The following is a 27,519-nucleotide window of genomic DNA, read 5'->3' as shown; positions in this document are numbered from 1 at the left end:
CAAGCTGGCTGCATTCTTCAAGTCTTGTTAACAATAAAGTTCGAACTCACATTTCACAAGCACTTAAGCCAAAAAAGAAATTCCACAAAGTCCAGAAATACAAAGTGAAGTAAAAATTGACTTATAAATCCTGATCAACTCACTGAATTGCCTAGGCTGCCGGCTCCCGAGGGAAAGAAAGGTTTTTCTTAGGCTTTACCTCATTGCTGCAGGGCAGTCATAAACCACAGTCTCTCTCCCCTTTTCACCCTGCATCAAAGGGGATATTCTCTTTGATGCCTTTGAGGGATCCTTTTGAATTACAAATCTTCTGTTTATGGCTTCGGGTTTCTATTTACTGTCTCTTTGTTGCCGTGGGGGGGGGGTGGCTTCCTCTTTTCTCCCCTCTCTCCCAGACCAAATTGTTTTATAATCCAAATCGTGAGGTTACTTACAGTCTTTTCCAATCGTTTTATTTTCGGAAGAATCCAGCGCTCTCCGCCTTCGGCTTGAAGCTTCTCCCTGCTAGAATAACGTTGCCGCTCAAAATGGCCCCCGCGACTTCTACCCTCCTCGCTCCGGAGCTCTTATTAGAGCTAACCGAAGAGTTGGGGAGTCCGGATTGGGTCTGTGCCGAGCAAATTGCCCTCGGGACGCCCTTCCCGAGGTTCTAAGGGGCGCAGCGTTGCTCTCGCTGCCCTCCCCACTCCTAGCAGAGACGGGCCGTCTCGGAGACGAGACGAAACCCCGCCGATCGACGCTGGCGCTGAATCCGGAAGCCGGAGTCCGAAGTGTCTTAACTCCTAAGCTTCTATCACTTAAAATCTTCCATGGCACCCTAACTGGGATCTGGAGCTCTTTGAATGCTGGTTTCATTTTGCCCAGCTTAGTCCTGAGCATTACACTTAAGACGCTTAATGCATCAATTCTCTTCTTACCAAAACTTTAGAGGCATAGTTAGCAACTAAGTACCTGGCAGTCCCACTTGAGGGGGAGCCCCCTTTGTACATGTATAGCCAACCCTCTTCCTTCATCCTCCTCTCTCTCCTGCACACTGTATGAAATGAATGTGGGCTGGGACAGGGATGTGCAAGAGAAAGTCGCCTCCTCCTTATGCTTTTCTGGTTCCTCCTTGTTAGTTTTCTGGCTGAAGGGCTAGAGGCAGAAGATGGAGAGCTCGTGCCTCTCTATCTCTCACTTGGTCCAATCGCTTGGAGCATTTCCAGTGACATGCGGTAGGGGAGTGGGAGACGTTCGATTCAGTTTGAAGCCGAACCGAAACCCAGCCACCCTTTGAAATTCTCACTTCTTCAAATTTTGCATCACCGGTTCTCCAGCCAAGGAATGAATGTACTAGAGTAAACAGACTGTCTATTGTAGCAAACGTACGGAGGAGACACATTTTTGCATTGCATAAATGTGCATATGAGGAGAAATCCGCACCAAAATGCTGTGAATTTTCACAAGGTCTTAATTCACAAACCAGTGCAGAAGTGTGGAGGACTGAACTTTATAACGGAAATCAAAATTGACACCTTGGACCATACCTACATTTGGCAGGGGCGCGTGGTGGATGCTCATCTTATGCAGCACCCAAAAAGAGGAGAACCATCAACCAAAAAAGCGGGGACAAAAGGACACAATTTGCTTAAAAGTTGCATGTGCCATTTTATGTGTCTAGATACAAATGTAGAACCAGTTAATAAAATTTAAGTAGAAATACAGGGCATCTCACTATAGTGGGGAAGGCACTGGCCAGAGGTGACCTGTAGTGCTTGCTCGGTCCAATTCCCAGGTTCTTTCTAAGTATTTGATAGGTTCTTCCTTCTTAGGTTTAAACTAGACTTGGCTTCAGCTAGACTCTGCAGGTATGGCCAAACTTGGCCCTCCAGCTGTTTTGAGACTACATCCCATCACCCCTAGCTAACAGGATCAGTGGTCAGGGATGATGGGAATTGTAGTCCCAAAACTACATGGCCATGCCTGGGCTAGAGGAACTGTCCCCTATAAAGCAGGGCATATCACCGAGAAGGAGAATGGGATAGAGAGAGTGCAAATTGGCGAGAGGGGCAGTACTCCTCAGGCTGCTAGTTGCTGATCCTCTATTCTAAGATAAGATTATATTGAAGATGCTTTTATAGACTGTACATTGCACTTTGACATGAATTATTAACTGGCTATTGTTCATGCTGAAGAAATCCAGGCAATAAAGTAACTAATAATGTCCAAATACCCAAGTGTGCTTTGTCTACATTACTTATCAAAATGCTAATGTCCTTGTAAAATACCACTTTTGACTCTCGGCTAGAAGAGCCCTTTGAGTGCCTTCAGTGAGGAAAAAGGACCTGATTTGAGAGTACCTGCATCACAGTTTTTTTTTAAAATAAAAAACATTCTGACGGCTTAAGCATTCTATGGCTCTGTTCTGCATTTCCGCACCAATTTTGGTTTATATTTTTAACTTGAGTTAGATAACTTGAGATATAATAATCCTCTCATGGGCAGGCTATCTTTGACTTGAAACCTTTTATCTTGCTAATCAGGTGACACCATATTCCAAATGTGTCAAACTAAATCAGGATTATGATTGTCAGTCTTAACTCTGATTACTTAACATCCTGGTTTTCAAATGGCTTCCCTGGGAACCCTTTGAGGTTCTTTGTTACTATCAGCTGGAGGAGCAGGCGGGGAGAGAGAGAGAGACATGCAGCTAGGATTTTAGTTTTTAATTATGCAAAATACGGTAAAACCATGCTCCTAGTTGCTTTGAAACAGCATAGAAAGGGTGGGGAGAACACCTTAAAAAGGCAGGAAAAATATAAAGGAAATAAAGGTGTGATTCAATCATATACTGTAGTGGCAAATTTGGGGTGCACAGTTCTAGTTGCTTGGGAAAAAGAAGAGTTTGGATTTGATATCCCGCTTTATCACTACCCGAAGGAGTCTCAAAGCGGCTAACAATCTCCTTTCCCCTCCTCCCCCACAACAGACACCCTGTGAGGTGGGTGGGGCTGAGAGACTTCAGAGAAGTGTGACTAGCCCAAGGTCACCCAGCAGCTGCATGTGGAGGAGCGGAGACATGAACCCCAGATTACGAGTCTGCCGCCCTTAACCACTACACCACACTGGCTCTTGGGCAACAAACCCGCTTCCTACAAATTTCTGTTAACGAACCAGAATGACTTTGGGCACATCCACTTTCCTACATGTAGCAATCCACCCCTTTCTCATTAAGGCAAACCACAGTTTACTGGTTTGGGCAAACTACGTAATGCTGATCATGGCTGAACCACCCGCCCCCCTGTAATAAAGGGGAAGGGGTTAAAAAAATGTTTTTCAAAGAATTGTGGAACTTGATCAACAGCACATTGGCTCATTTTCTTTTTTGGCAGTGCTTAATTCAGGTCCGTATATTTAAAGCTATGGTTTTCCCAGTAGTGATGTATGGAAGTGAGAGCTGGACCATAAAGAAGGCTGAGCGCCAAAGAATTGATGCTTTTGAATTATGGCGCTGAAGGAGACTCTTGAGAGTCCCATGGACTGCAAGAAGATCAAACCTATCCATTCTGAAGGAAATCAGCCCTGAGTGCTCACTGGAAGGACAGATCCTGAAGCTGAGGCTCCAATGCTTTGGCCACCTCATGAGAAGAGAAGACTCCCTGGAAAAGACCCTGATGTTGGGAAAGATTGAGGGCTCAAGGAGAAGGGGACGACAGAGGACGAGATGGTTGGACAGTGTTCTCGAAGCTACCAACATGAGTTTGACCAAACTGCGGGAGGCAGTGGAAGACAGGAGTGCCTGGCGTGCTCTGGTCCATGGGGTCACGAAGAGTCGGACATGACTAAACTGCCATTCCTTCAGTATTGCGGGTGGGGGGTGGGGAGTTGCTCAGAGATGCTTGTGAGGGAGCCTGAGGCCAGCACAGGGAAGGGCGTGAAGAGCAGGACTGGCATCCGAGAGGAAGGCGTTCTTTGAAATGCACAGGCGGGCTTGCTCAGCTTGCAAGCGAAGCTGTGGCTGCTTCAGCTGAGCTCAAAGGGGTGCTGGGAGGCTCAGCCCGTTCCTTTCTTGTGCCTATTTTAGGCCTTTAGCTTATTTCCATGAAGGATATTGAATCCATGGGGATTCAAGCTTAGCAGCGAGGGAGCCTGATGGGTGATATTCACTTTACAGGATGCAGCTTGCAATTTCCAAACAGACTGGCATTGACAATAATGTAATTGCTGCGCAAACCCCACTGTCCACCACCCCAGATTTTGTTCGTCCTCTCTCTCTCTCCTCTCGGTGTCCATGTTTAGAGAGCTCCACCAACAAGCCTACCGCTGCTTTGGGGCTTGGGAGCGGCTTCCAGTCCTCTCTCAGCCCCAGGGAAGTAACGCTGGCTGTGGATTGCTGTTAGCTCCAATTGCAGGAAGCAGGCACCCTGCAGGGACACCATAATGAACATGGCAATGAGAGAGAGAGAGAGAGAGAGAGAGAGAGAGAGAGAGAGAGAGAGAGAGAGAGAGAAGCAGCGATCGCTGTGAGCAGAACAGTGAACTGATGCCAGCTTAGCTCAGCCTCCGCCAGTGTTTCCTCTGTCTGTGTCGGACCATTTCCAACGTCTGCCCTTGCATGTGGAAGGAGCGATTTAGTAGAATCGGATGCATTTCTCCTCTTCTGCGGCTTTGTAGTAGCTGCACACATGCTGCTTGGACAGATCTGTGTGCCCGGCTTGTTACCAATAACCCCCTTTTTTAGGGTGGGGAGAGGAGGGAGAGAGAGAGAGAGAATATGTCCTCCTGTTTTCAGAGATTTTCACATTCCTGAGTGGTCTAGGCAGTCATTTATTTCCTCTGTTCCTTACCTAAAGGGTGACTGAAGCCAGTAAACTGCTGCCACCTTGAGGACATTGCAGGCTAGAGGTGTGGAGTTTCCTGTTCATCAGACCGAAAATGAACTCTTTGCGAAGCCAGGCCTGGGTGGCAGAAGCTGTGGAAAGGGTTAGAGCAGGGGTAGGCAACCTACAACCTGGGGGCCGGATGCGGCCCAATCGCCTTCTCAATCCGGCCCACGGACAGTCCGGGAATTAGCGTGTTTTTACATGAGAATTAGCGTGTTTTTACATGACGCAGGTGGCGCTGTGGGTTAAACCACAGAGCCTAGGGCTTGCCAATCAGAAGGTTGGCGGTTCGAATCCCTGCGACGGGATGAGCTCCCGTTGCTCAGTCCCAGCTCCTGCCAACCTAGCAGTTCGAAAGCACGTCAAAGTGCAAGTAGATAAATAGGGACCGCTACAGCAGGAAGGTAAACTGTGTTTCCGTGTGCTGCTCTGGTTCGCCAGAAGCAGCTTTGTCATGCTGGCCACATGACCTAGAAGCTGTACGCTGGCTCCCTCGGCCAATAATGTGAGATGAGCGTGCAACCCCAGAGTCGGTCATGACTGGACCTAATGGTCAGGGGTCCCTTTACCTTTACATGAGTAGAATGTGTCCTTTTATTTAAAATGCATCTCTGGGTTATTTGTGGGGCATAGGATTTCGTTCATTCCCACCCCCACCCCCAAAATATAGCCTGGCCCACCACATGGTCAGAGGGACGGTGGCTGAAAAAGGTTGCTGACCCCTGGGTTAGAGGGATTGGCTAGAGGGATTGGCATGTGGAGCAGGCTTGCCCGAGCTGTCCGAAATATTGGTGTTACGAGAAGTGTGGCATGTGGCTTGTCTTGCTCGGATAAAACTGCAACGAGTCTAGGGACACCTTTGAAGACCAGCACATGCATTATGACATAAGCTTTATTGTAGGGCTAGAAGAGCATTTTTCTCACCCGCATTTGGAAGTGAACCAACCCCATTCACACCGAATCCCCAGACTAACACATGAATGAGAGCGCGATAACCTGTCAGATTTTGCCCTTTTCTGCATTTCGCAATACAGTGCTTGGCTCAGGAAAAAACAAACGATCAAAATATTTAAGGAAAAGAAAGCACATGTTAAGGCAAATAGGGGAAACGAGTACTTTGAGATAAATAAATGCAAATTCTTAGGCACATTTTTTTTTAAAAAGTTCACAGGTTAGTGCACAAACACGACAGAGTGGATCTTTGAATGAATGCATCCATAATTGACGTAGATAGGAAACAGACAGATCCATCCCTAATTCTGTGGGTTAGAGTCCACTTTTGTCAGGTGCCTGAAGTGATGTCCTTGGTTATCAGGTGTGAGTGTGAAGTGTACCCCTAGACAGGAGCAGCCAGTGGGTTGGTGCTGGGACACCAGCCTCCCAGTTGTAGCTTCACGGCGCCACTCGCTGAGATGGTGTGGGGGCAGGGCAGGGCAGAGCAGAGCACGTCAGCGCTGTCTCCCCAGTCCGACATTCCCATCAGCGCTCCCACACTGGCGCAATATCCCTCCTGCCCTCCTGTCCCTCATGCTGGTAAACAACCGCAATGCTAATACTGGGAGGCCAGCTCTGTAGTGCTGCACCACACCAGCAAGTATATGTCTGTGCCTCTATCTGTCTGTCTGTCTGTCTGTCTGTCTGTCTGTCTGTCTGTCTGTCTGTCTATCTATCTAAACTTTTAGGCACCAGGTGAAGATGTTGCTGTTCACTCAGGAACATGGCTCATAACTGGGGGTCATATGGTGTCATGATACCCTAGCAGTCTTGGTGCTCATCTTGTAGAAGGATAGGGTAGAACTTGTCCCTTTTATGCAGTTGCAGGATGAGCACGTTTTGTCCATGATGTATGGTGTATTTTAGATATTGTAGTATACAGTGGTGCCTCGCTTAACAAATGCCCTGCTTAACGAAATTTCCGCCTAACAAAAGGATTTTTCGAGCGAAGGTTGCCTCGCTAGACGAATTCGTTTTATGAAAAATTCATCTAGCGAATCGCGGTTTCCCATAGGAATGCATTGAAATTCAATTAATGCGTTCCTATGGGCAAAAAAAATATTCAATGCATTCCTATGGGATTCGCTAGACGAATTTTTCGTTATAATAAAAGACCCGTGGAACGAATTAAATTCGTCTAGCGAGGCACCACTGTATGTGCTTTTATAACTGCATTTTATATAATAAACATAGAATGAATGCAATAACAACACGCACAAGCATAGAGGAAAACATGGCAAAGAATGGGACATGGTTAAAAAATGTTGATCTAATAATAAACTGGGGAAGGGGGACGCAGAGAATCGGTTTTTGTGTATTTTGCTCCTACTCCTTTTGAGAGGGGAAATCTCTCCCCCCCCCCTTTCCACCAAGAACAGAGCCTCTCTGCCTCCAAGACTCGGCTTTTCTTCTTTCCTTCCCCTTTGTTGGCTTTGAACTTTCTTCTTCCCTCCAAGCATCCCTGAACAAGACTTATTAACAGCAAGATTGAAGGAATTAACAGAGAAACGAATCTCCCACCCCCTTTTTGTCACTGATAAAAAGAAGACGTAAGCCAATAGGGAGCCCATGCTGAAAATCTGTATTTGAAATCAAAAGAAGGTTGAATACGCTATTCTTTTGACTTTAAATATTGCTTTTTAACTTTTATGTGTGGTCCCAAGAGGGGGGGGGGGGCGGCGGCAAAAATTAGTGCAGGTAGGAAGAGAGATCCAAAGAAAGCATAACCCCCCCCCCATTTCCTTCAATCACCCTATTCTTCCATTTTCTTGTTGGCATCCAGTTAAGGGCCAAACTAGATGATACATTCAATATGTGTATGTATTTTAACCTGTTTAATTTTTGTGGGAGGCGTATGGATCAAGACAACACAGTGCAGTGAGGGACTTACCCTCCCTAACCCATGTAGAGGTCTTGTTGAAAATCCCCCCCAAGCTTCAGAAAGGAAACTTCCAGTGGCCCCAATGGAAGCTTCCTTCTTGCAGTGAATAGCAGTTCTATGGGAGGTGAGATTTTTCCTTGACTCTGCATCGTGGTGACCAAGGCTATAACCCCGCTCCTCACATGGTTCAATCGTGATTTTGATCTCTCCCGCACTTGTTCTTTTGAGAATAAAAACCAGACATTGTGAAATGCCCACCCACACACCCATACCATTGGTCACAATGCCTAGCGGAGCTCTTAAGAAGATTGGTGTGCAGAAGCAGCTTCTGAACACGAATCTCATTTGTTGGGGCAGAAACAGGTCTAAATTTGAGTGCGGGTCTCTATTCACCATGCATTGCTTTCAGTGGGGTGGACTAGATCGCCCAAAGTGTGAGAAGATGCATATTTTGTATCCTTGCAAAGTGGTGCAAATGAGCACCACACCCAATTTATTTCTGCTCCTGCTCCACAAGTAACTTCTTTGCCTCTTAGGAAAGTGCATATGTGTAACTTGCTTTGCATTCGTCGCTTCAAAGCTAAAGGTTGTGTAATGTGCATTTCACAAGGCTCTCACTATTATATCTGGGAGCTTGAGCGTATTGCACTGGCTTCTTTTTCTGGTTGCGAATCAATATGTTGGCTTGCAACCCAATAAAACAGGGATGGGGAACCTAGGACTCTCCAGGTGTTGATGGGCTGCAACTCTTAGCATCCTTCAGCATTGGCCATACTGGCTGTGACTGATGGGATCTGGAGTCCCGCAACATCTGCAGGGCCACATCTCCCCCATCCCTGCTGTAAAGCTTTATGTGTTTGGCTTAGGAAGGCTGGTCCCACGGTTGTCTCCTGGATGTCCCACTATGATACATCCGATTACCTGGGAGTTTTCTGTTAGCAGCGCCTGCGCAGCACAACTTTGCGTTATTTCAATGTGCCGTAAAATCGTTTTATTTGAGCTGCCATTTGTGTGGTGTGCAGGTTTTAGATGCATTTTAATTGACTGTTAAAAGCTATAAAAGAACTATTTTATAGGTTTGATCTACTGTTGCCCACTTTCAGCCTTTGGGCTAATACCTATACACAAATTCTCCCCATCTCTAATTAGAATCTTCTTTGTTTTACTTATCCCCAAGGTTGCTGTTCCAAAGACAGCCTTTTGGTATCAAATTCTGCATTTTAAGAACCCCAGTTTTTGCTATTCTTTTTAGAAACATTGCTAGGCACTTATGGCTATAAAGAGAATTAGAAATGCTTAATATGGTCTGTGCCTGGTGGTTTCTTAGTGGATTCTCAGAAGCTAGGGATGAGCTAAACAGAACTGTGAGCTTTAAGGCTCATCTCATCTCTTATTTTCCCTCTTCCATTACTACAATTCCCTCCTCAGGCAGCCTGCTGATTTAAAAACGGGGGTATTGGAAGCACAATAAATTATTGAAAGAAAGAAATTGTTGCAGATTTGCTTAAATGCCAGAGTTAACTCTCTTGGAATTTTGGCAATTGTTTGTATCACAGTACAGGGCCACATACACACCATATATTTAAAGGACACAATTCCCCACCATACCTGCCAAGTCCGGGTCGTAAATATCCAGGATCGGCAGCGCGCGCATGACCGGAAGTTGCGTGACGCAACTTCCGGTAGCGCTTCGCCCTTCTATGGGCACCAGAAAATGGCGGCGCCAGCGCCGGAAGTCGCTTCCGTGCATGACCGGAAACACGTAAAAGCGACTGCCGGCGCCGGCGCCGGCATTTTCTGATGCCCATAGAAGGGCAAAGCGCCACCGGAAGTCGTGTCACGCAACTTCCGGTCATGCGTGGAAGTGACTTCCGGCGCCGGCGCCGCCATTTTCTGGTGCCCATAGAAGGGCAAGCGGCACCAGAAAAATGGCCGGGTAATTAGGGTTGCTAACAATTGCATTCTCCTCCACTCATAGCTGCCAAGTATCCCGATTTAAGGGACAATACCGGGATTTTTCGCTAAACGGGAGACCGCCGGGAAACGGTAAGAAAAAAGGGGTTTTCCCGGCGGATACGGGATACTTGGCAGCTATGTTCCCCACAAAGAATCCTGGGAACTGTAGTTTATACCTCACCAGACTAAAGTTATCGGCACCGTTAACAAACTATCCTTCCCAGGATTCTTTGGGGGAAGTCATGTGCTTTAAATGTATGGTGGGCACACAGTCTAGGATAGATTGCTGGGAAGTTGGAGGTGTGTTAGCAATTCGTAAGTAAGGGCTGCTGGCTTTTAAAGAATGTTCTTAAGGGGCTGTTGGTTCACAGTCCGTTCCCACTGTGCTTTCAGGGCCTGTTCACACGACTGCCAAATTACAAGAATGTGGTAGAATGAACCTGTGCTGATATTAACGCCCCCACCCCACACCCTGGATTGAAGTTTTCTTGCACATGTATTCTACAACATGCCATTAATGAATAACAGTGTGTTAGTGGTGGATTCATTCTGCAGTGCTTCCCCAACATCATTGCCTTACTGCTGCAATGCAAGGATGTTGGGGCACTCGTGTGCTATAGTGAAAAGCGGGGACGACAAGCAAACCCTGGAACATTTGTAGTATTAAAAGTTGCAGGATGTAAGGAGGAGGCTGCAGGGCACATACTGATCGTGGAAATGAAGTTGTCTGCCCACCCAAACATTCTGTAGCTACAAGTAGGATTGAAAGCTCAATATGTGTAACTGCCCTGATAACATTATGATCGCAAATCATCATGAATGCACAACAAAAAGGATGTCTGGAAGGGCTGCTCGACATGCATAGGATTGTGCTACCGGTATATGTTTTGGTTTCTATGTCTGTATATATTACTCTTTCCAGTGTATAGGGATTTGTCAAAGAACACTCCTGGTAACAGGTTTGTTGATTAACTCAGTGTTGATTGCCCTATTAAAAATCAAATATGAAAATTATGATTTTAAGAAACAGTTATTTTAGAAAAAGTAATGCTGCACATAAGACACCGATCTGCATTTTATAAAGCTTGCCATTAAAATTAAAATGTGTTTCCCCTGATAATTTTATGTATGAAAGCAAAATGCTGCTGGCTGCTTATGATATGAATGCAACGAGCCAACATTTTTAAAATCTTGATTTAAATGACTTGGATAGATTAGGATAAATGGAGGCATTAACAGAAGTTGGCCTATATTTTACTGCATTTTAATCAGGATTTTTTTTTTTAAGATAAATTTGTGTTATAGTTGCTCACGGGTACGAGAACAAATGGATGGGGTATCAAAGGAGTAAAAATCTTGATGAAATCTCCTTAGAAGCAACATGCAGAGAAGGATGGAAACTGAACTGAAAAACAAAACATATGAGGACTAGTGCATGATACTTAACTTTTTGCCTTGGTAACAAGTCTATTTGGGTGAGGTAGGTAGTTTCTCTTTCCACACCCTTGTCCTGGCAAATATTTCGTTGGATAATATTTGTTGTTTTTATTTTTGTTATAAATATTGTGGTTTTATATTTTGATTTTGTTCTGTGAACTGCCCTGAGACCTCCGGGTATAGGGCGGTATATAAATTCTATAAAAAAATAATATTTGTCTTAAGTTTTCCAGATGCTGTTAGATTCTCATTAGCTCCAGCTGGTATGGCCAGTTGTTAGGGATGATGGGTGTTGTAGACCAGTGTTTTTCAACTAGTGTGCCGCGAGATGTTGCCTGGTGTGCCATGGGAGAATTACTTTATATATAGTCAATATAGGCACAGAGTTAATTTTTTTAACATTTTCTAATGGTGGTGTGCCTCGTGATTTGTTTCATGAAAGAAGTGTGCCTTTGCCCAAAAAAGGTTGAAAAACACTGTTGTAGACCATCAACATCTGGAGGGCCAGAGATTAGCCACCCCAAACAGGAATCATACCCCGACTTGACAAATTGAAATTGACAGACCTTTAGTTAAGTCCAGTGATATTGACGGATCTGCTCTGGTTTTAACTAACATTGGGTACCACTCATAATCTTCTACCAAAGCATTTGACTAGAACCAGGATCAGGGACTCGCTCGATTGGATGCCTGTTGAGACCCAAACCCCTGCAAGGGCCTCGCTGACATTCTCTGATGCTCCTTCTGCTATTCCTCCGCACCATCTCCACCTAAAATAAAAAAATTCCTTCAGTAGCACCTTAAAGACCAACTAAGTTTTTATTTTGGTATGAGCTTTCGTGTGCGTGCACACTTCTTCAGATACCATCTCCACCTGTTTGCTTATCCTCTCCTAGCCTTGGCTTGATCCTGGAGCATGGGAAATACGGTAGTAAGCGAGTATGTTGGAACTTGGGACACCTCTGGACTGTCTGCATTTTGTGGGAGGGATTCTAGCGCTTATCAGGAAATTCAGGCTTACACAATGATATTGTTGCAGGCACAAAGCCTGTATTCTGCTTCAATATGGGACTAAAGGACGCTTTAAAAAAGAAGTGCATTGCAGAGCATGGAACGAATGGATGATGGACAGAAAGGTGTGTAAACACCCACAAGCAAATCAGGACGAATGCTTCATCGCCGTGTAACTGCGCCATGAATAAATCAAAGTGAATGCTCAATAAAGAGGCTGTCTGGAGGAGCCTATGGTCAAGAGTGTGTTTCCTTCACCCTAAAAGAGCAACCTACCAGTGGCAGAGCTTCATGCTCTGGCACCGGGGGCGGAGAGCAGACGGGGGTGTGGCGGGCGGGCGTCCCGGGGCCGTGCCGCGTGTCCCGGGGCCATGGTATGCCGCCCGCAGGGGGAAGCAGCCACAGTGGCACTCCACTGGGACTGTGGTGTCGGGGACAGTGTGCTCCCCCCACCCCCCTCTTCCTCTGGCAGTGCAACCCACCTCCATCCATCCAGAATTAAGGAGCGTGCCTTATTAGGTGAAGGTGGCAATAGGGGTCAGAAGGATCTGAACCTTGGCACCATTCTGAAAAGCAGGTGCTTTGCGAAAAGTATCCTGCTAGAGCAGATCCCCAGAAAAGAGCAAAGAAGAGAGCAGTTGTTGACTGTTGGATCATTCCCTGCGTAGTTGCAAGACAGCAAGAGGACAACTCCTGTGGGCTCCTTCCATCTTTCCCTATAGATCCTGAAATGGCAGGGGAAGGAGCTGGTGGAGGTTTGGGAATTAGTATGTGCGTATATGTTTGCGTATGTTTAGAGATCTGTGAATACCGGTGCCCTCTCGGGACCCAGACTTTCCCTTTAGGGGCCTGTGGCTGGTCTCAGGGCTGGTTTATTATAGCGAGCCAAAGATCAACGAAAGCTAGTGCTCAGTAGCAATAAGAGGATTGGGGTAAAGCATTTTGCTAGAGTGTCCCAAAAGATGCATTCCCCTAATTGGCTTGTGTGGAGAGGCCTGTTGTTCTTTGCGGACTGACTAAAGAATCATAAAGGGAATGCATATGGTAAACCCTCAAAATTATCTATAGGACTGACGAAAACCCCATTGTAAATACAGACTTCTTAACTGGAGGGCGAAGGCTTAGGGAGCCTTAAAAGTGTGGTTGTTGTAGAAAAAAAGTTTTGATGGCTTACATCTGCTGTAGTTGCCATTCTGCTGTGGCTCCATCACACAGCTCTCCAGGTAGGGGCTGGCTGCACAATACACCAGAACTGGTCAGTCCTTTGGGGCCAGTGAGCACGTTTGGAACTTTTTGGCCGTGCTGTGGGTACCAGTCACAAAATGGCTGCGGTGGGGGGGGGGGTGGCATAATGCAAAGCAGCTGCCACGTCTAAAAGAGAAAACTTATCGGACCAGAAAATGATGCAATCATGGCTCCCCCGGCGGCAGTGGTTTGACAACCTGTCCTCCTTCCCAGGGAACCCTGGGAATTGTCGCTGTACAGGGGAAATAGGGGTCTCCTAACAACTCCCAAGCCCCCTTAATCAACTACAGTTCCCAGGATTCTTTGGGGAAGCAATGGCTATTTAAAGTGGTATGATACTGCTTTAAATGTATAATGCAGATAGGGCCTTAGTCTGTAAAATGCACTAGAAAAATCTCCCCACAGGGAAGGGAGGGAGAAGGAGATGCCAGCCAAGTACGGCTTCTTTTCCATTGATGATTATATGCCATCTAAACACACACAATTTTTCATACCAATTCTTGGTTATGTGAGTTTAACGCTAAGCTTTCTAATAGATGTGGGCTAAGAATGCAAGCTGGATCTCTACTTAATGGCTTACTCAACTCATTTGAGATTTCAGGCATTCTCTTTGTGACAGTCAGTCATCTTCAGCGACGCTGGGAATGAATGGAGAGACTCCATGTTTTCATCTTAAAATGATTTTACTTTCTTATTCAAGCCTTTTTAATCCCCGCGATTGCAGAAGCTGAATCTACCTATAGTCCTGTGTTTGCTCTCCTGGAACCGAGCAAGACTTCCTCCCATGTGATCATGTTTGGGAGTGGGCTGCAGGGGGAGGGAGGTTCCTTGCCTGTGAGTAGACGGGGTTTAAATGACCTAGGGTTCAATGCTTTCAGGTTTATAGAGAGAGCAGGGGTGGCGAACCATTTTCAGACCAAAGGCCTTATTCCCTCATGGGTAGTCTTTTGGGGGCAGAGTATCAATGGTGGACAGGGCTAGAGACAAAAGTGGGTGGAGTGACAAATATGGCTCATTGCAGCAAACAACATTCTAGCCTTGTAAACGTTAGAGGTTTCTTACGCACAGTCCTCTATCTATATCCAGGTGAGCGAAAGGCATTATTACAGATCAAAATTACATTCTAGCCCCAAAAAGGCATTCAAGGAGAGAGAGAGCAGGGCCACACCACGGTGACTTGGAGAGAGGCGCTGTGCCTTGGGGAGGGGGTGTGGCCATGGGAAAAGTCCCAAGGGCCAGGTAGAGAGGTCTGGGGGGGGAGGCCAGACCCCCACCAAACACCGAGAGAGAGAGAGAGAGAGAGAGAGAGAGAGAGAGAGAGAGAGAGAGAGAGAGAGAGATTGCTACAGTTTTCCCTTTGCTCAAATCAGCCAGCATACAAGCCAGGAAGCCTTCCATTAATTATAGTTTCCCGTTTTTTTGTCCAGGCTGGGAAATGGTTAACAGCTGACTGTTGTGAAGGGAGGAGCAAAGTGTTAGCATGTAAGGAGCACAAATGTCATTCATCATTAAGCTGACAGATGACCACCCAAATCTGATCAGGGTGTGAAATGTAGAGATGGGCGAATCTGTCAACTTTGCGTTCTCTCTGTTTCTCCCTTTTCAAATCCTAAGTTCTGTTTCCCACATTTCCACATCAGTTTGTAAGTGTTTAAAAAAAACAAGTCCTCATGAAAATTCAGCAGTATTTTGGTGTTCATTTCTCCTAACGGGCACATCATTGTGTGCAGTCTTGCTTCACGTAGTTTTGGAAAGCAATTTCCTCTTATTCAATGAAGTTTTGCATTCTCCTTTCACTTGCTTCGTGCATCTTCCTCTCTCCACCTTTCTGCCAGCCCTGGTTGATAATGGAAAGCTGATAAACTTGCCAGTGTCAACCCCAGAAAGATGGTTTATATTTGCCCCATTATTGGGAATTGGAAATTCTGTGCCAAGGTGACCTAAGCTCTAGGCAAAGGAGACCTGACTTTTGTGATGATGCGTTTTGTACATACTTGCAGACATCCTCCAATGTTTTCATTAGTGTGCCTAAACGTGAGTGCTGTATCCATGAATGGTAGGCATGGGGGTCTATGCCAGCCTGCTCCCAGCATTCCCTTATGCACCCACCCCACATTGTGTCCCTTATCATCCCCACCTTGAACTGGACTTTATCAAAGTTTTTTCTGAAAATCCAAGTATGCCATTTCTGGCAGATCACCCCATGTTCAGTCATGTCTGACCCTTCATGACCACATGGACCAGAGCACACCAGGCACTCCTGTCTTCCACTGCCTCCCACAGCTTGGTCAAACTTATATTAGTAGCATTGAGAACACTGTCCAACCATCTCATCCTCTGTCGTCCCCTTCTACTTGTGCCCTCCATCTTTCCCAACATCAGGGTCTTTTCCAGGGAGTCTTCTCTTCTCATGAGGTGGCCAAAGTATTGGAGCCTCAGCTTCAGGATCTGTCCTTCCAGTGAGCACTCAGGGCTGATTTCCTTCAGAATGGATAGGTTTGATCTTCTTGCAGTCCATGGGACTCTCAAGAGTCTCCTTCAGCGCCATAATTCAAAAGCATCAATTCTTCAGCGATCAGCCTTCTTTATGGTCCAGCTCTCACTTCCATACATCACTACTGGGAAAACCATAGCTTTACCAAATGGACCTTTGTCAGCAAGGTGATGTCTCTGTTTTTTAAGATGCTGTCTAGGTTTGTCATAGCTTTTCTTCCGAGAAGCAGGCGTCTTTTAATTTGTGACTGCTGTCACCATCTGCAGTGATCATGGAGCCCAAGAAAGTAAAATATCTCACTGCCTCCATTTCTTCCCCTTCTATTTGCCAGGAGGTGATGGGACCAGTGGCCATGATCTTGGTTTTTTTGATGTTGAGCTTCAGACCATATTTTGCGCTCTCCTCTTTCACCCTCCTTAAGAGGTTCTTTAATTCCTCCTCACTTTCTGCCATCAAAGTTGTGTCATCTGCATATCTGAGGTTGTTGATATTTCCTCCGGCAATCTTAATTCCGGCTTGGGATTCATCCAGTCCAGCCTTTCGCATGATGTATTCTGCATATAAGTTAAATAAGCAGGGAGACAATATACAACCTTGTCATACTCCTTTCCCAGTTTTGAACCAATCAGTTGTTCCATATCCAGTTCTAACTGTAGCTTCTTGTCCCAAATAGAGATTTCTCAGGAGACAGATGAGATGATCAGGCACTCCCATTTCTTTAAGAACTTGCCATAGTTTGCTGTGCCATGTGCTAATTGACATTCTTGACAAGGGGTATTTGTCTTTTCTTTGGCATCCCACTCAGTAGGCAAGGAAAGTGGAGGGTGGAAAGAGATAGAGAGAGAATAAAGTGATCCCATCCACTACAGGCTATGGCAAACATGCATCCTCAGATAGAAAAGAGGCTTCCTTCTCCTGCCACTGTGGAAATCCGACTCACACACCACTCTGGATTCCGAGGCTCACATGTTTACAAACCTGCCTTATTGGCTATGGCTATCAGGAAATCTTCAAGCATATGCTTGTTTGTTTTTAAAAAGAAGGTTCAGTATCTAATAGCAGCTGCCAAAATATTTTTTGGCACGCCTTTGGAAGGACTCTAAAGTGCCAGGTGTTAAAACACGGTTAATATGTGGGATGTTGTGTGTTTGTGTGTGTGTTTGTGGAGAAAGTAACCAATTATATTAAAGTGAGAGAGGCCAGAATTTCTGCAGATGCCTGCCAAGTAAAGTGACTCTTGGGTATATAGTCTTGGTTCTCTGCAGAGTTGGTGGGAGAAATGATCCAGAAATTGGTCTTTGCTTTCTGTTGCTGAAAGACACTTGGACTACTACAGTTATTGAGAACTCTGCAGATTAAAGGGCTAGAAATAATAATAATAATAATAGTTGAAGATGCTGAATATTATGGTGTCAAGTGTTATTTTCCACCCTACTTGTGCAGTATCAAAATTCACACATGGCTCTACCTGAACTTTCGAGGTGCATTACATAGGACCGTTGCCCCATGTCACTTAAATCTACCCATCTGGAGTTAATGCACAGCCACATCTGGACCACTTCTGTCCCCGTACTGATGCCAGCAAAAGGGATGCTGGTGGTGCAGATGTGGAGAGTGAGATTCTTCCATCTGCTTTTTACAATGACAATGTTTAGTGCTGCCCAGGTGCTGTGAGCTGTATTGACCCCTTTCCCCAGCAGCTGCTCCCAGGGCCATCTCAATATTACGAAACTGTCAGTATAATGAAACTGGTCCTGGCATGTTAAGCAAGTACGGTATGTGGAATTCGTAGATAATCTGGATCTTCTCTTCCTGATGGTATTAGGAGCAGTTTCCTTTCTCTGGTGGGCAGCAGCTAGTAGACCTCATGGAAAAGCACAGGAGGGGAGTCTTGTTGTGGTGCTCGGGAGCTGCATGTGGTTTTCCTACGGGCATCTGGTTGGCCGCCATGAGAACAGGATGCTAGAGGAGATGGGCTGTTGGCCTGATCCAGCACCAAAGCAGCTCTTCTTAAATTCTGAAAAAGAAGAAAGAGATGATGGGTCATATTTTATACTTAACTAGCTGGCCAGGCCACGCGTTGCTGTGGCTCATCCCTGTGATTCCCCCCCCCCCCGATCCATGACCTATCCTGTCCCCTTCTGCCCCCAACCCACAGGCAGGCGCGTCCCCACCTCCATTCGGCCTAGAAAGGCGAGCCTCCATTCGGCCTAGTAGCTGCAGTACCAGTGTAGCCTCCGATAGAGGGCCAAGGTTTTCTAGCTGTGTTCCTTTGATGTCCACTGGAAGGTGCTATTTTTTCATAAAATGCCATTTTTACTTGTGATAGGTATCATATTTCTGTAATGTAAGTTTATAGGAACCTCCGCGCAGCGGAATGGAATGTTGTGTCCAAATTTGAACAGAATCGGTCAAGCGGTTTCTGAGAAAGGTGCTGTGTCACCTACATGTACCTTTTACGTTTTATATATATATATATAGATGCACCCAGTCTTCATTTCTGTAACCTGTATTGGTTTTATTTCTTCCCCTCATCTTGAATACCTACAATGTGATTATACATGTATTTTTGTTTGATTCGTTTTAAAAATAAATCATGATGCGCAAGAGGGGGGGGTTGGCATTTCCCTCTACTCTCCCCAGTTCACGCAGTGCAGGTGGAGCGGGAAGAATTGGGCCAAGGGATGCTTGCAAATCCAAGGCAGGACAAAACTTGGGGGAGCCAGCATGATTGGACCAACAGTCCAAGAGATTCATGGACTTGCTTGCCAGCTTGGACTGCCAGTTTATCATTCAGCTCCTGTGTTTCTAGCGTCGGATTGGAGCACTAATAATCCATCGTAAAGAGCAGCTGCTTTTTTGCATCACATGGTTAAAATGCGACTTGTAAATAAGCAAGGTGAATTTCTTTTCTTTTCCTTTTGGTTATGTGAAGTTGAGGGCAGGGTTGCTTTGAACCGGGTCATTTCTATCAAAGCAACAGCAGGGTTAGCTGAGATGTCTGAGTGAAGAGCTGGCCATGGCTCCTGCTGGGCAGGGATCTCTGCTCCACATGCCCTGCAACTTCCTGTCGGCGCATAATCCCCCTTAATCCTGCTTTGGCTCTGTTAATTTCCCTCCTTTCCTCTTTTTCTGATCTGCTTTCTCCGTGGCGGCGCACGGCTTCGCCCTCTTCCTCCGCCGGGCAGGCAGCTGCGGGGGCAGCGGTGGCCCGCCGACCTTCCAGGCTGTCTCCAAAGCGCCTCGTACCATGCGGCAGGGGCCCTGGGATGGTGGTGCCTGAATGTGTCCCATTCTCTCTGTCTTACAGGCTGTGCAGTCTCCGCCTGAAGAAGCTGACCGTGCTGAGGGAACTGGACAAGGAGCTCAGCTCTGTGCTCATTGCTGTGAAGATCCAGGTAAGCCGCTGATCTTGTGTCCTCAGGCATCTCTGGGCAAGGCCAGACTGAGCTCTGGCTGTGGGACAGGTGCCTCGCTCTGCTGTCTCGCACCTGCCGCCTCTCCATCTTCACGTTGTTGCTTCTGTGCATTGTGCCCTTGGCCTCTACATGGGGGCTACTTGTTGCTTGGTTTTTGCAATACTTTTTTTTAAAAAAGAGAGAGATGGAGGAAGGGCACCACCCTCCATGTCTCTGTACCTTGGCCTTTGAATTCTAGGAAGCAGCGAGTGTGTTGGAGCCGGCAGGCTGCTATAGAATGGCGAGGTTGTTTAGGAAGGGCCCAGAGGAGTAAAACGTCCTCCTCCTTTGTTTCTGAGCTCGTGGACCTCCTTGCTTCATTCTTTTTATTTCGAGAAAATAGCTCATCTCGTTCACTTTAAGTCAAGGGAGAGGGAGGGCTATTATCTCGGACATGGAAGCTAAGAAAGTGGGACCAGCCTTTTGCATCCTGTAAGTCAAGGATAGTGAGCCTGCGGCCTTCCAGCTGTTTGTGGGACTCCAACTCCCATTTGTGACAGCCAGCAGGGTCAATGGTAAGGGATGATTGGGGTTAGAGTCCGGGAACAGCTGGATAGACAGGTTTCCCAGCTTTCCCCTAGTTTCCTAGGTTCCTATGTTTCCTATGTTCTAGGAGTTAAATAGAAGCCCAGAAAAAACCCCAGCTTTCTTTTCCTAGCATCTGTCAAACAAAGATTTGCCAAAAATACATAAATTGAACAATCAAATGAATGGAATTAAGCGTGCCAACAGAATTATGCAGATTCATGCAATCCATTTCTGTCTCAAAACTCAGAGTAGAGTTCTATACCAGGAAGCCAATCCCCATCAGGCCGTCTTGCTAGGAATCGCTGGGATTGTGGCCTCGCTTCTCCAGGGTAGGCACCTGCAGAGCACAAATCTCCCTATCTTGGGCCTGCCTCAAATGCTGGACCAAGGGACCGTCTCGTAAAGCAAAGAAGCCATCTCGTAAATGAGACAAACGGCCGCTTTTAATGAAATATTTGCCTATCACAAGGGAGGCCTTGCATTTTGAACTTCGGAAATGCTGTCAGGGGCGCTTCAGCCTTCTGTGTTTTCTGCTTTTCTTGGATCCCTTCCATCTGGGGATTTTGAATGTGCCGTTCTTGTCCTTTGGGGCTCATAACCTTCTAGGAGTAAAGAAATATATGATGTGCATTACAAGGATATATGGATACAGTCTGTGGACTGCGCTGAAAGGGTAGCTACCCCGCAGCGCTAGAATGCAGCAGCTATTTCGTAGCCTTCAAACACTTAACACACAATGGGATAGGAAGCGAGGAGGAGGAGGAGAATTTTTGTTTCAGTATTTATTTAACAAATTTTTTGTACTGCTTGATTGTAAGAAAACTTTTAAATTTTTAAGAAACATGTTAAAATTATCAGTAAAAACAATTAACACGGGTATTTAAAAATGCCCAGGAATGATTTAAATTAACAGTAGCTAAAAAGAAATAAAGGGCCTGTAACTTATACATGTCTTTGTAGGCCTTCCTAAACAAAAGTGCTTTGTGCGGGCAGCAGAAAAAGTTCAGCGCCTACCTCATGTCAATAGGCAAGGAGTTCCAAAGTTAGGTACAGTCAGATGGGTGGGGGTATAAGTAATACATCATCATCATCATCATTCTGCAGAAAGTATTGAATAAGAACTTTGCTAAATGGGGCGCCAGAAGTAAAAAGATGAGCCTACTCTACATCTTATAGTTTTGAGACATGTACTTGCATATGTGCTTAAAACTGAAATGTTTGAATGAGCAGACATACGTCATAACAGACCAGCCTTCCCCAACCAACTACCCTTTAGGTGTTGCCGGATGACAACTCTCATCGGACCCAGCCAGCGTAGCCAATAGTGAGGGCTGGTGGGAGTTGTCATCCCAACAGCATCTGAAGGGCACTAAGTTAGGGACAGCTGATATAGGCAAAATCCAGGGAGCCACAGTTGTCTGAAGCTCCCTGTCGAGTGCACGCTTGGTGACAAACCTAAATTTGTGGCTAGAATTTCTAGCGGTGCTTGGAGTACAGGGGGCGGCAGAGTGGCCCCTTCTCCTTGTCTGACAGTTCCTTAGCTCTCGTTTTTGTTTTGTTTTAGAAGACTATATTGGGCACTGTTTGGCTAAAGTTGAGGACAATTGGGGCGGTTGATGGGGGATGTCATTAACAGATCTCTTCTTTGCCCTCTCCTTCTAAAATGCATGCATTGTTCATAGGAAGGAGGGGGAAATCTCCTGGATCTCTCTAATAATGATTTGTGCCCAGGTAGTAGGTAGTTATTACAATAGCACTTTGGTGTGGGTAGAGCAGGGGGGTGGGCAGAAGGTGGGTCTTGGTCTACTGCTAGATTTCTGGGCGTTGTGCAAAAGATCAGCAAAGATCTCTTTAATGTTCCCAACGAAATGATCGCTCCCAATCCCCTTCAACTTAGACTGCTGAAATGAAGGAAACTTTAGCTAACCAGGCATGGATGTTGCTTTTTTTTTTTCTGTGGAAGCCCATTGAACTCAGGCCAGTAAATCCCTGTGCTAGCAGCATCCTGCTATTTAATTTAAAATGTGTGGCTTTTGCACCAGGCCCCAGTGGTTGGATCTCTGGGTTTTAGAAAAACACAGAGTAGATCATGCAAGCCTGAAATCTGCCTGCCCCTCCCACTGAAGAGCTTTTCAAAAAAAGCTACCTTATACCGGAACCACTCATTGTCCATTGAGCCTAGTGTTGTCAGCTCTGACTGGCAGGAGCTCCCCAGGTTCTCAGGAAATTTTATCTCCTTCCACCCAACCCTTCCTCCCCCCCCCCAGTGTCACCCACTGAGCTGCAGCTCCCTCCCTTTCTTGCACGCCTGTTGAAGAGAACTTGCGGTCTGTTCTGAAAGGCATTCTCTCTCCCCCCCCCCGCCCCCAAGTCTTCCCAGACTTCCACTGTTCCCTTCCTAGTGAATGTGTCAAGAGAAGGGTGGTTGTATTGAAAGAAGAAAGTGGGAGAGCTCAGTCAGTAGCGCATGAGACTGATAATCTCATGGTTATGGGTTCAAGCCCCATGTTGGGCAAAAAAGATTCCTGCATTGTAGGGGGTTGGACTAGATGATCCTTGTGGTCCCTGCCAACTCTACAGTTCTGTGATTCTATATTGCTGAACAGACATATTTGGATCATTACCTCAGTATGCAGCAAGTTGCTGTCCTCCTCCTCTAGCCAAGGTTTGTTTTGTTTATTTATTTATTATTTACTTACTTATTTTGTAAACCCCTTGCTCAGAAAATAAATTCTCTAAGCAATGTATAAGTGCATGTTTATGTGTGTGTATACACCAAACATACACAAAATCATAATTAAAATCACAATAAAATCAATAAAACGTTGGAAACAAATGTTAGCTAAATCAATAGGCTTTCTGAAATGGAAAAGTTTCCAGTGGGGATATGGAGAAAGCGCAGCGGAGGTGCCTGCCGAATGTCAATTCCCCAATCCTCTGACCTTCTTCTCCCTCATTCTGCAGCAAGCGGAGCAGAGCAAGATGGGTGCATAAATTCCTTTGATGGAAATAAAGGCCTCGCCACCCCCTCCCTCTCCCAGCTTCCTGGCTGTGCCCTTCTTGTGCTCTTGTCAGCTGTTTTGTAAAGCCGCTGATGCGCCCAGCAGCAGGCAGGGGCGAAGGGCCGACGAGAGCTTTGCGTCCTGCCCGGGCGTTTCTGTGCACTGCAGTCATTAGGATTTAAATCCAGGATTAGTAGCCGAAGCTGGTGTGTGTTTTAAAGTCGCCCCGGGGCCTGGTCTTCACATGCATATCGAGGGGAATGGCATGTCCGAATGGGAGCCATAGGGAGGCATGGTGCACAGAGAACAGCTGGCCATGTGACACCCAGACGCCCCACATTGGATGGAGACGTTTCATAGCTATGCTTGGAAATATAGGTACTGTACCAGTATGTGTTGTGCATAAGGCCCAACCTCAAAGAAAACTAGCGAGACACTAATATAGGGGTAGGCAACCAATGCGGCCCAATCGCCTTCTCAATCCAGCCCGCGGACGGTCCAGGAATCAGCGTGTTTTTACATGAGTAGAATGTGTGCTTTTATTTAAAATGCATCTCTGGGTTATTTTTGGGGCATAGGAATTCGTTCATTATTTCCCCCCCAAAATACAGTCCGACCCACCACATGGTCTGAAGGATGGTGGACCGGCCCCCTGCTGAAAAAGGTTGCTGACCCCTGCTTTAATATGACAGGTTGTGGTGGAGGTTTGTAGGAACAACCATATTTATTGAGTCAAATTCAGCCGTGATATGGGGCAGAAATTTTTCTAGTGCTTTGTTTTTCTGCAGAAAAATTGCTGGCTGCAAAGAATTGGCAAGCTCGGCATTTTCAGGGTTTTTAGCTTTGTTTACCAATTACAAGGGTTTTTTTTTATCGTACGTACTAAATTAGATCATTCTCTAGGGCAGGGCTTGGGAACTTGTGGCCCTCCAGGTGTTGTTGACCTACAACTCCCAGCAGCCGTGACCAGCATTGGGAGCTGTGGTTTGAGTGTCTGGAGGTGGTTGGAGGATGGATGGCGGCTAACAGATTGAGGTTGAATCCTGACAAGGCAGAAATACTGTTTGAGGGGGCAGGGGGCGTGTGGGTGTGGAGGACTCCCTGGTTCTGAATGGGGTAACTGTGCCCCTGAAGAAGCAGGTGCGCACAACGGTGTAGCAAGCCACTCGATCACCCGGAGCGGCAACCCGCTCTGGAGCACGCATGCGCAGCGTCGCTATGGAGTGATGCATGCGTCGCTACAGAGTGATGCTGCGCCCGCATGCTCCAGAGTGGGTTATCGCCGGCGGCGCTAGGACCCCGGCGCCACAGCGCCAGCAACCCGCTCCGCAGCACGCATGTGCAGCGTTGCTACGGAGTGACGCATGCGTCGCAACAGAGCAACGCTGTGCACGCTCTGGAGTGGGTTGCCGCTGCCAGCGCTAGGACCCCGGTGCCACAGGGCTGGCAACCCGCTTCGGAGCACGCTTTGCAGGAAGAAGCAAAGCAAGCTTCGGAGTGGGTTGCCGCCGCCGGCGCTAGGATCCCGGCCCCACATTGCCGGCATATGTCTGGAATTTCCCAGGCATACCCAGAATAAAGAAGTCGGAAGCAGTGTCCAGGCAAAAATTGGTAGAATGTCAGGGAAAATCTGAACATTGAAGCAGTGTCTTTTGCTGATTTTCCTTAAACATAGCTTTAAAAAACTGTCAATTTTTCTTTTGCCTTTTTGCCCAAAAAACCCTCAACAACTCTTGTGTCCGGAATTTTGAACTATGGCATCCTTGGTATGTTCTCTTCTCAAGGCTCCGATTTGCACCTCAGCGAAGAATGTACCGTGCAATGGCAACAATGTTAACAATCCTTAAGCCAAGTCAGTTAAAACAGTTTATGTCAATGTAAACCACCAGCCACTTATATATGACTCTTTATATGTGGTATATAAATCTATAAAGCAAAACAAACAAACAATTCTAAGAGAGCAACCTTTAAGCAAAAACGGTCCAAAGCACACCAGCAACATTGAGGCCATAAGCAACTCTGCGGGGAGGAAATTCTACACCCTGGGGGACAGCACAGAAAAGGCCCTGTCTCTTGCACCCACCAGCCAAATCAGTCTGACAGGCGGGCATGCAAGCAGGGCTTCCACGACAGATTTTAACAACCTGACAGGTTTGTATTGGTGTAGGTCAGAGGTTGTCAGCCTTTGGGGGTCTCAAAAGAGAAAGCGCAGACACACACACTTATTATACCCACATGTGAATCCTTAAAGGGCCAACCTCTGGCTGAAAGGTGAGCGAAATCCTGGAGAATTTCTGCGGCTGGCTGAAGTGTTGAGCTGGGCTGTCCACAACACTGTTTTCTTTACCCCACAGTCATGACGCCCTGCCCTATGTATGCCATAGACCCATGAGATGTTGGCTTCTACTAAGTCAGCCCCTTGGTCCCCCTAGTTTAGTATTGTCTACACCAGGGGACGCGGGTGGCACTGTGGTCTAAACCACAGAGCCTAGTAGGGCTTGCCGATCAGAAGGTCGGTGGTTCGAATCCCTGCGACGGGGTGAGCTCCCGTTGCTCGGTCCCAGCTCCTGCCAACCTAGCAGTTCGAAAGCACGTGAAAGTGCAAGTAGATAAATAGGTACCGCTCTGGCAGGAAGGTAAACAGCGTTTCCATGTGCTGCTCTGGTTCGCCAGAAGCGGCTTAGTCATGCTGGCCACATGACCCGGAAGCTATACGCTGGCTCCCTCGGCCAGTAAAGCGAGATGAGCGCGCAACCCCAGAGTTGTCCGCGATTAGACCTAACGGTCATGGGTCCCTTTACCTTTACCTTTTAACACCAAGGTAGCCAACATGCCTTGTGCCTTCCAGATATTTTGGTCTTCAAATCCCATCTGCTGCAGTCAGCATGGTTGAATGGCCAGGGATGCTGGAAGCTGTAACCCCAAATATCTGGAGGACATCATGTTGCCGACCCCGGTCTGCATTGACTGACATCAGCTCTCAAGGGTTTCAGACAGGGGTCTCTCCAAGTCCTAGCTGGAGATGTTGAGGGCTTTGCACTGTAAGGAAATTTAAATGGTGATGCTAGGAAATCCAACCACCCAGCTGTGTCTTCTGTTGGGGTGGGTGGGATACGTGGATGTTGACAACAGGCCCAGTATGAACTGTTCCAAATTTGGACTACTCCAAAAGAAGGGTGCGACTTTCTTCCTGTGCCTGCTGTTCCCTTCTGCGATTGCATCTATAGGATCCACAGCCTGCAGGTTCTTCGTAGCAGAATGAGAAAATGCTTGGGGTGGTTATGTGGGTTCCGGTTGTAGCCCCTGGAGGTGTGATTTTTCTGCACGTCTGTATACTCAGAATTTTCCAGCGATAACAAGAACCGAGTGTGCCAGGGCTAGGTTCATGCTGAAAATGGGAGTGGGTGGCAAAAATAGGTTCTGAGAACCAGAGGCACTGAATGTGGGACTATATCTGAGCTGAGTGCTAAGAAGGCAGTTTATCTGCCGGCTTAAATTCTAATGTTTTAAAACAATTTAGCTAATGTCTGTAGCAGCTGTGATACTAACTATGTACTCTACTCTTGCCATCAGTGTAGTATTTTTCCATTTTAAAGTTTGAATGTTGCCACTGTCAGACGCCTGTGACAGCAAATGCCATTGTTAGAGCAGATGGGAGAAATGCCAGCGTGAATCTGAAGGCTTATCATGGCTTGGGTTTTTATTCTGTTAAAAATTAATGGATTTCTTAAGCAACTGTGCAGACCTCATTATACTCCTTTTTCATAGTTCACCTCTAATTTTTCAGGACTTGCAAATTGTATGGTTCTTTAAATTAGAGTTTACTTGCATCATTTTTGCACCCCGGATTGCAACGGCTTTTGAATGCAGTAGAGAGGAATAGGTTTTTTTCCCTTTCCCGATCCGTTTTGTTTGTGCTAGTGTCTTCAAATGACTGGAGGGATTTCTTTGAAACCAAGCAGAAACATGTTCAGAAAACAAGAAAACATATGCCCCAAAGGGGAACATTTCTCAAGACTTTTTAGTATCTGGGACACACAGCCACAGAATGGAAATGGCTTTGAGAATGCATTGTGGAGGCCTTTTGCCATTCAAAACACTGGCTAGGCTGGAAGTGTCCAGTCCTGAGAGATGGGAGTGAGTTAGGAATACAAATGGGGGCGTCTGGTTGACAGCAATCCCCCCCCAAATGCCGGCTTAATCATGTTGCTGTGGCTTGCAGTGCAATGATGGTTGGGGCCTGCGTGGCTACCATCCTGAAAATCCTACAATATGGCACAAATGTCCATAGCTCTTTATTTTATTTTATTATTAATTAAATTTATATCCCGCCCTTCATCCGAAGATCTCGGGGCAGTTCACAAGATAAAAATCTGAAATAAAAGCTCAAAATAGTTAAAACAAATCAATAAACCCCCTCCCACAACTATATTTAAAAGGCCAAGGAATATTAATCAGACAATGACCTAGTTAAAGAGGAACATTTTCGCCCAGTGCCTAAAGATTTATAATGAGGGTGCCAAGTGAACCTCGCTGGGGAGAGCCTTCCACAAATGGGGAGCCACTGCAGAAAAGGCCTGCTTTCTTGTTGCCACCCTCTCGTGGAGGAGGCCCATGAAGAAGGGCCTCAGAGGATGGTCACAGAGTCAGG

At 46.5% G+C, this 27,519-nt stretch overlaps 1 protein-coding gene across 2 annotated transcripts in view; it reads left to right on the top strand.

Annotated features, from left to right (window-relative positions):
* Window positions 1-27,519, top strand: part of LOC118083080 (phosphofurin acidic cluster sorting protein 2) — a 170,086-nt gene that overhangs the window by 95,184 nt on the left and 47,383 nt on the right. For both annotated transcript variants that reach the window (XM_035111141.3, XM_035111139.3), the window contains exon 2: window positions 19,191-19,278. In XM_035111141.3, coding sequence (XP_034967032.3) covers window positions 19,191-19,278 — 88 coding nt within the window. The remainder of the gene's footprint in view (window positions 1-19,190; window positions 19,279-27,519) is intronic.

Source organism: Zootoca vivipara, chromosome 3 (genome assembly GCF_965207765.1).
Source record: "Zootoca vivipara chromosome 3, rZooViv2.hap1.1, whole genome shotgun sequence".
Taxonomy (NCBI): Eukaryota; Metazoa; Chordata; class Lepidosauria; order Squamata; family Lacertidae; genus Zootoca; species Zootoca vivipara.
Note: the sequence above shows the minus strand (reverse complement) of the source record. Positions and strands in the feature narration are given on the sequence as shown.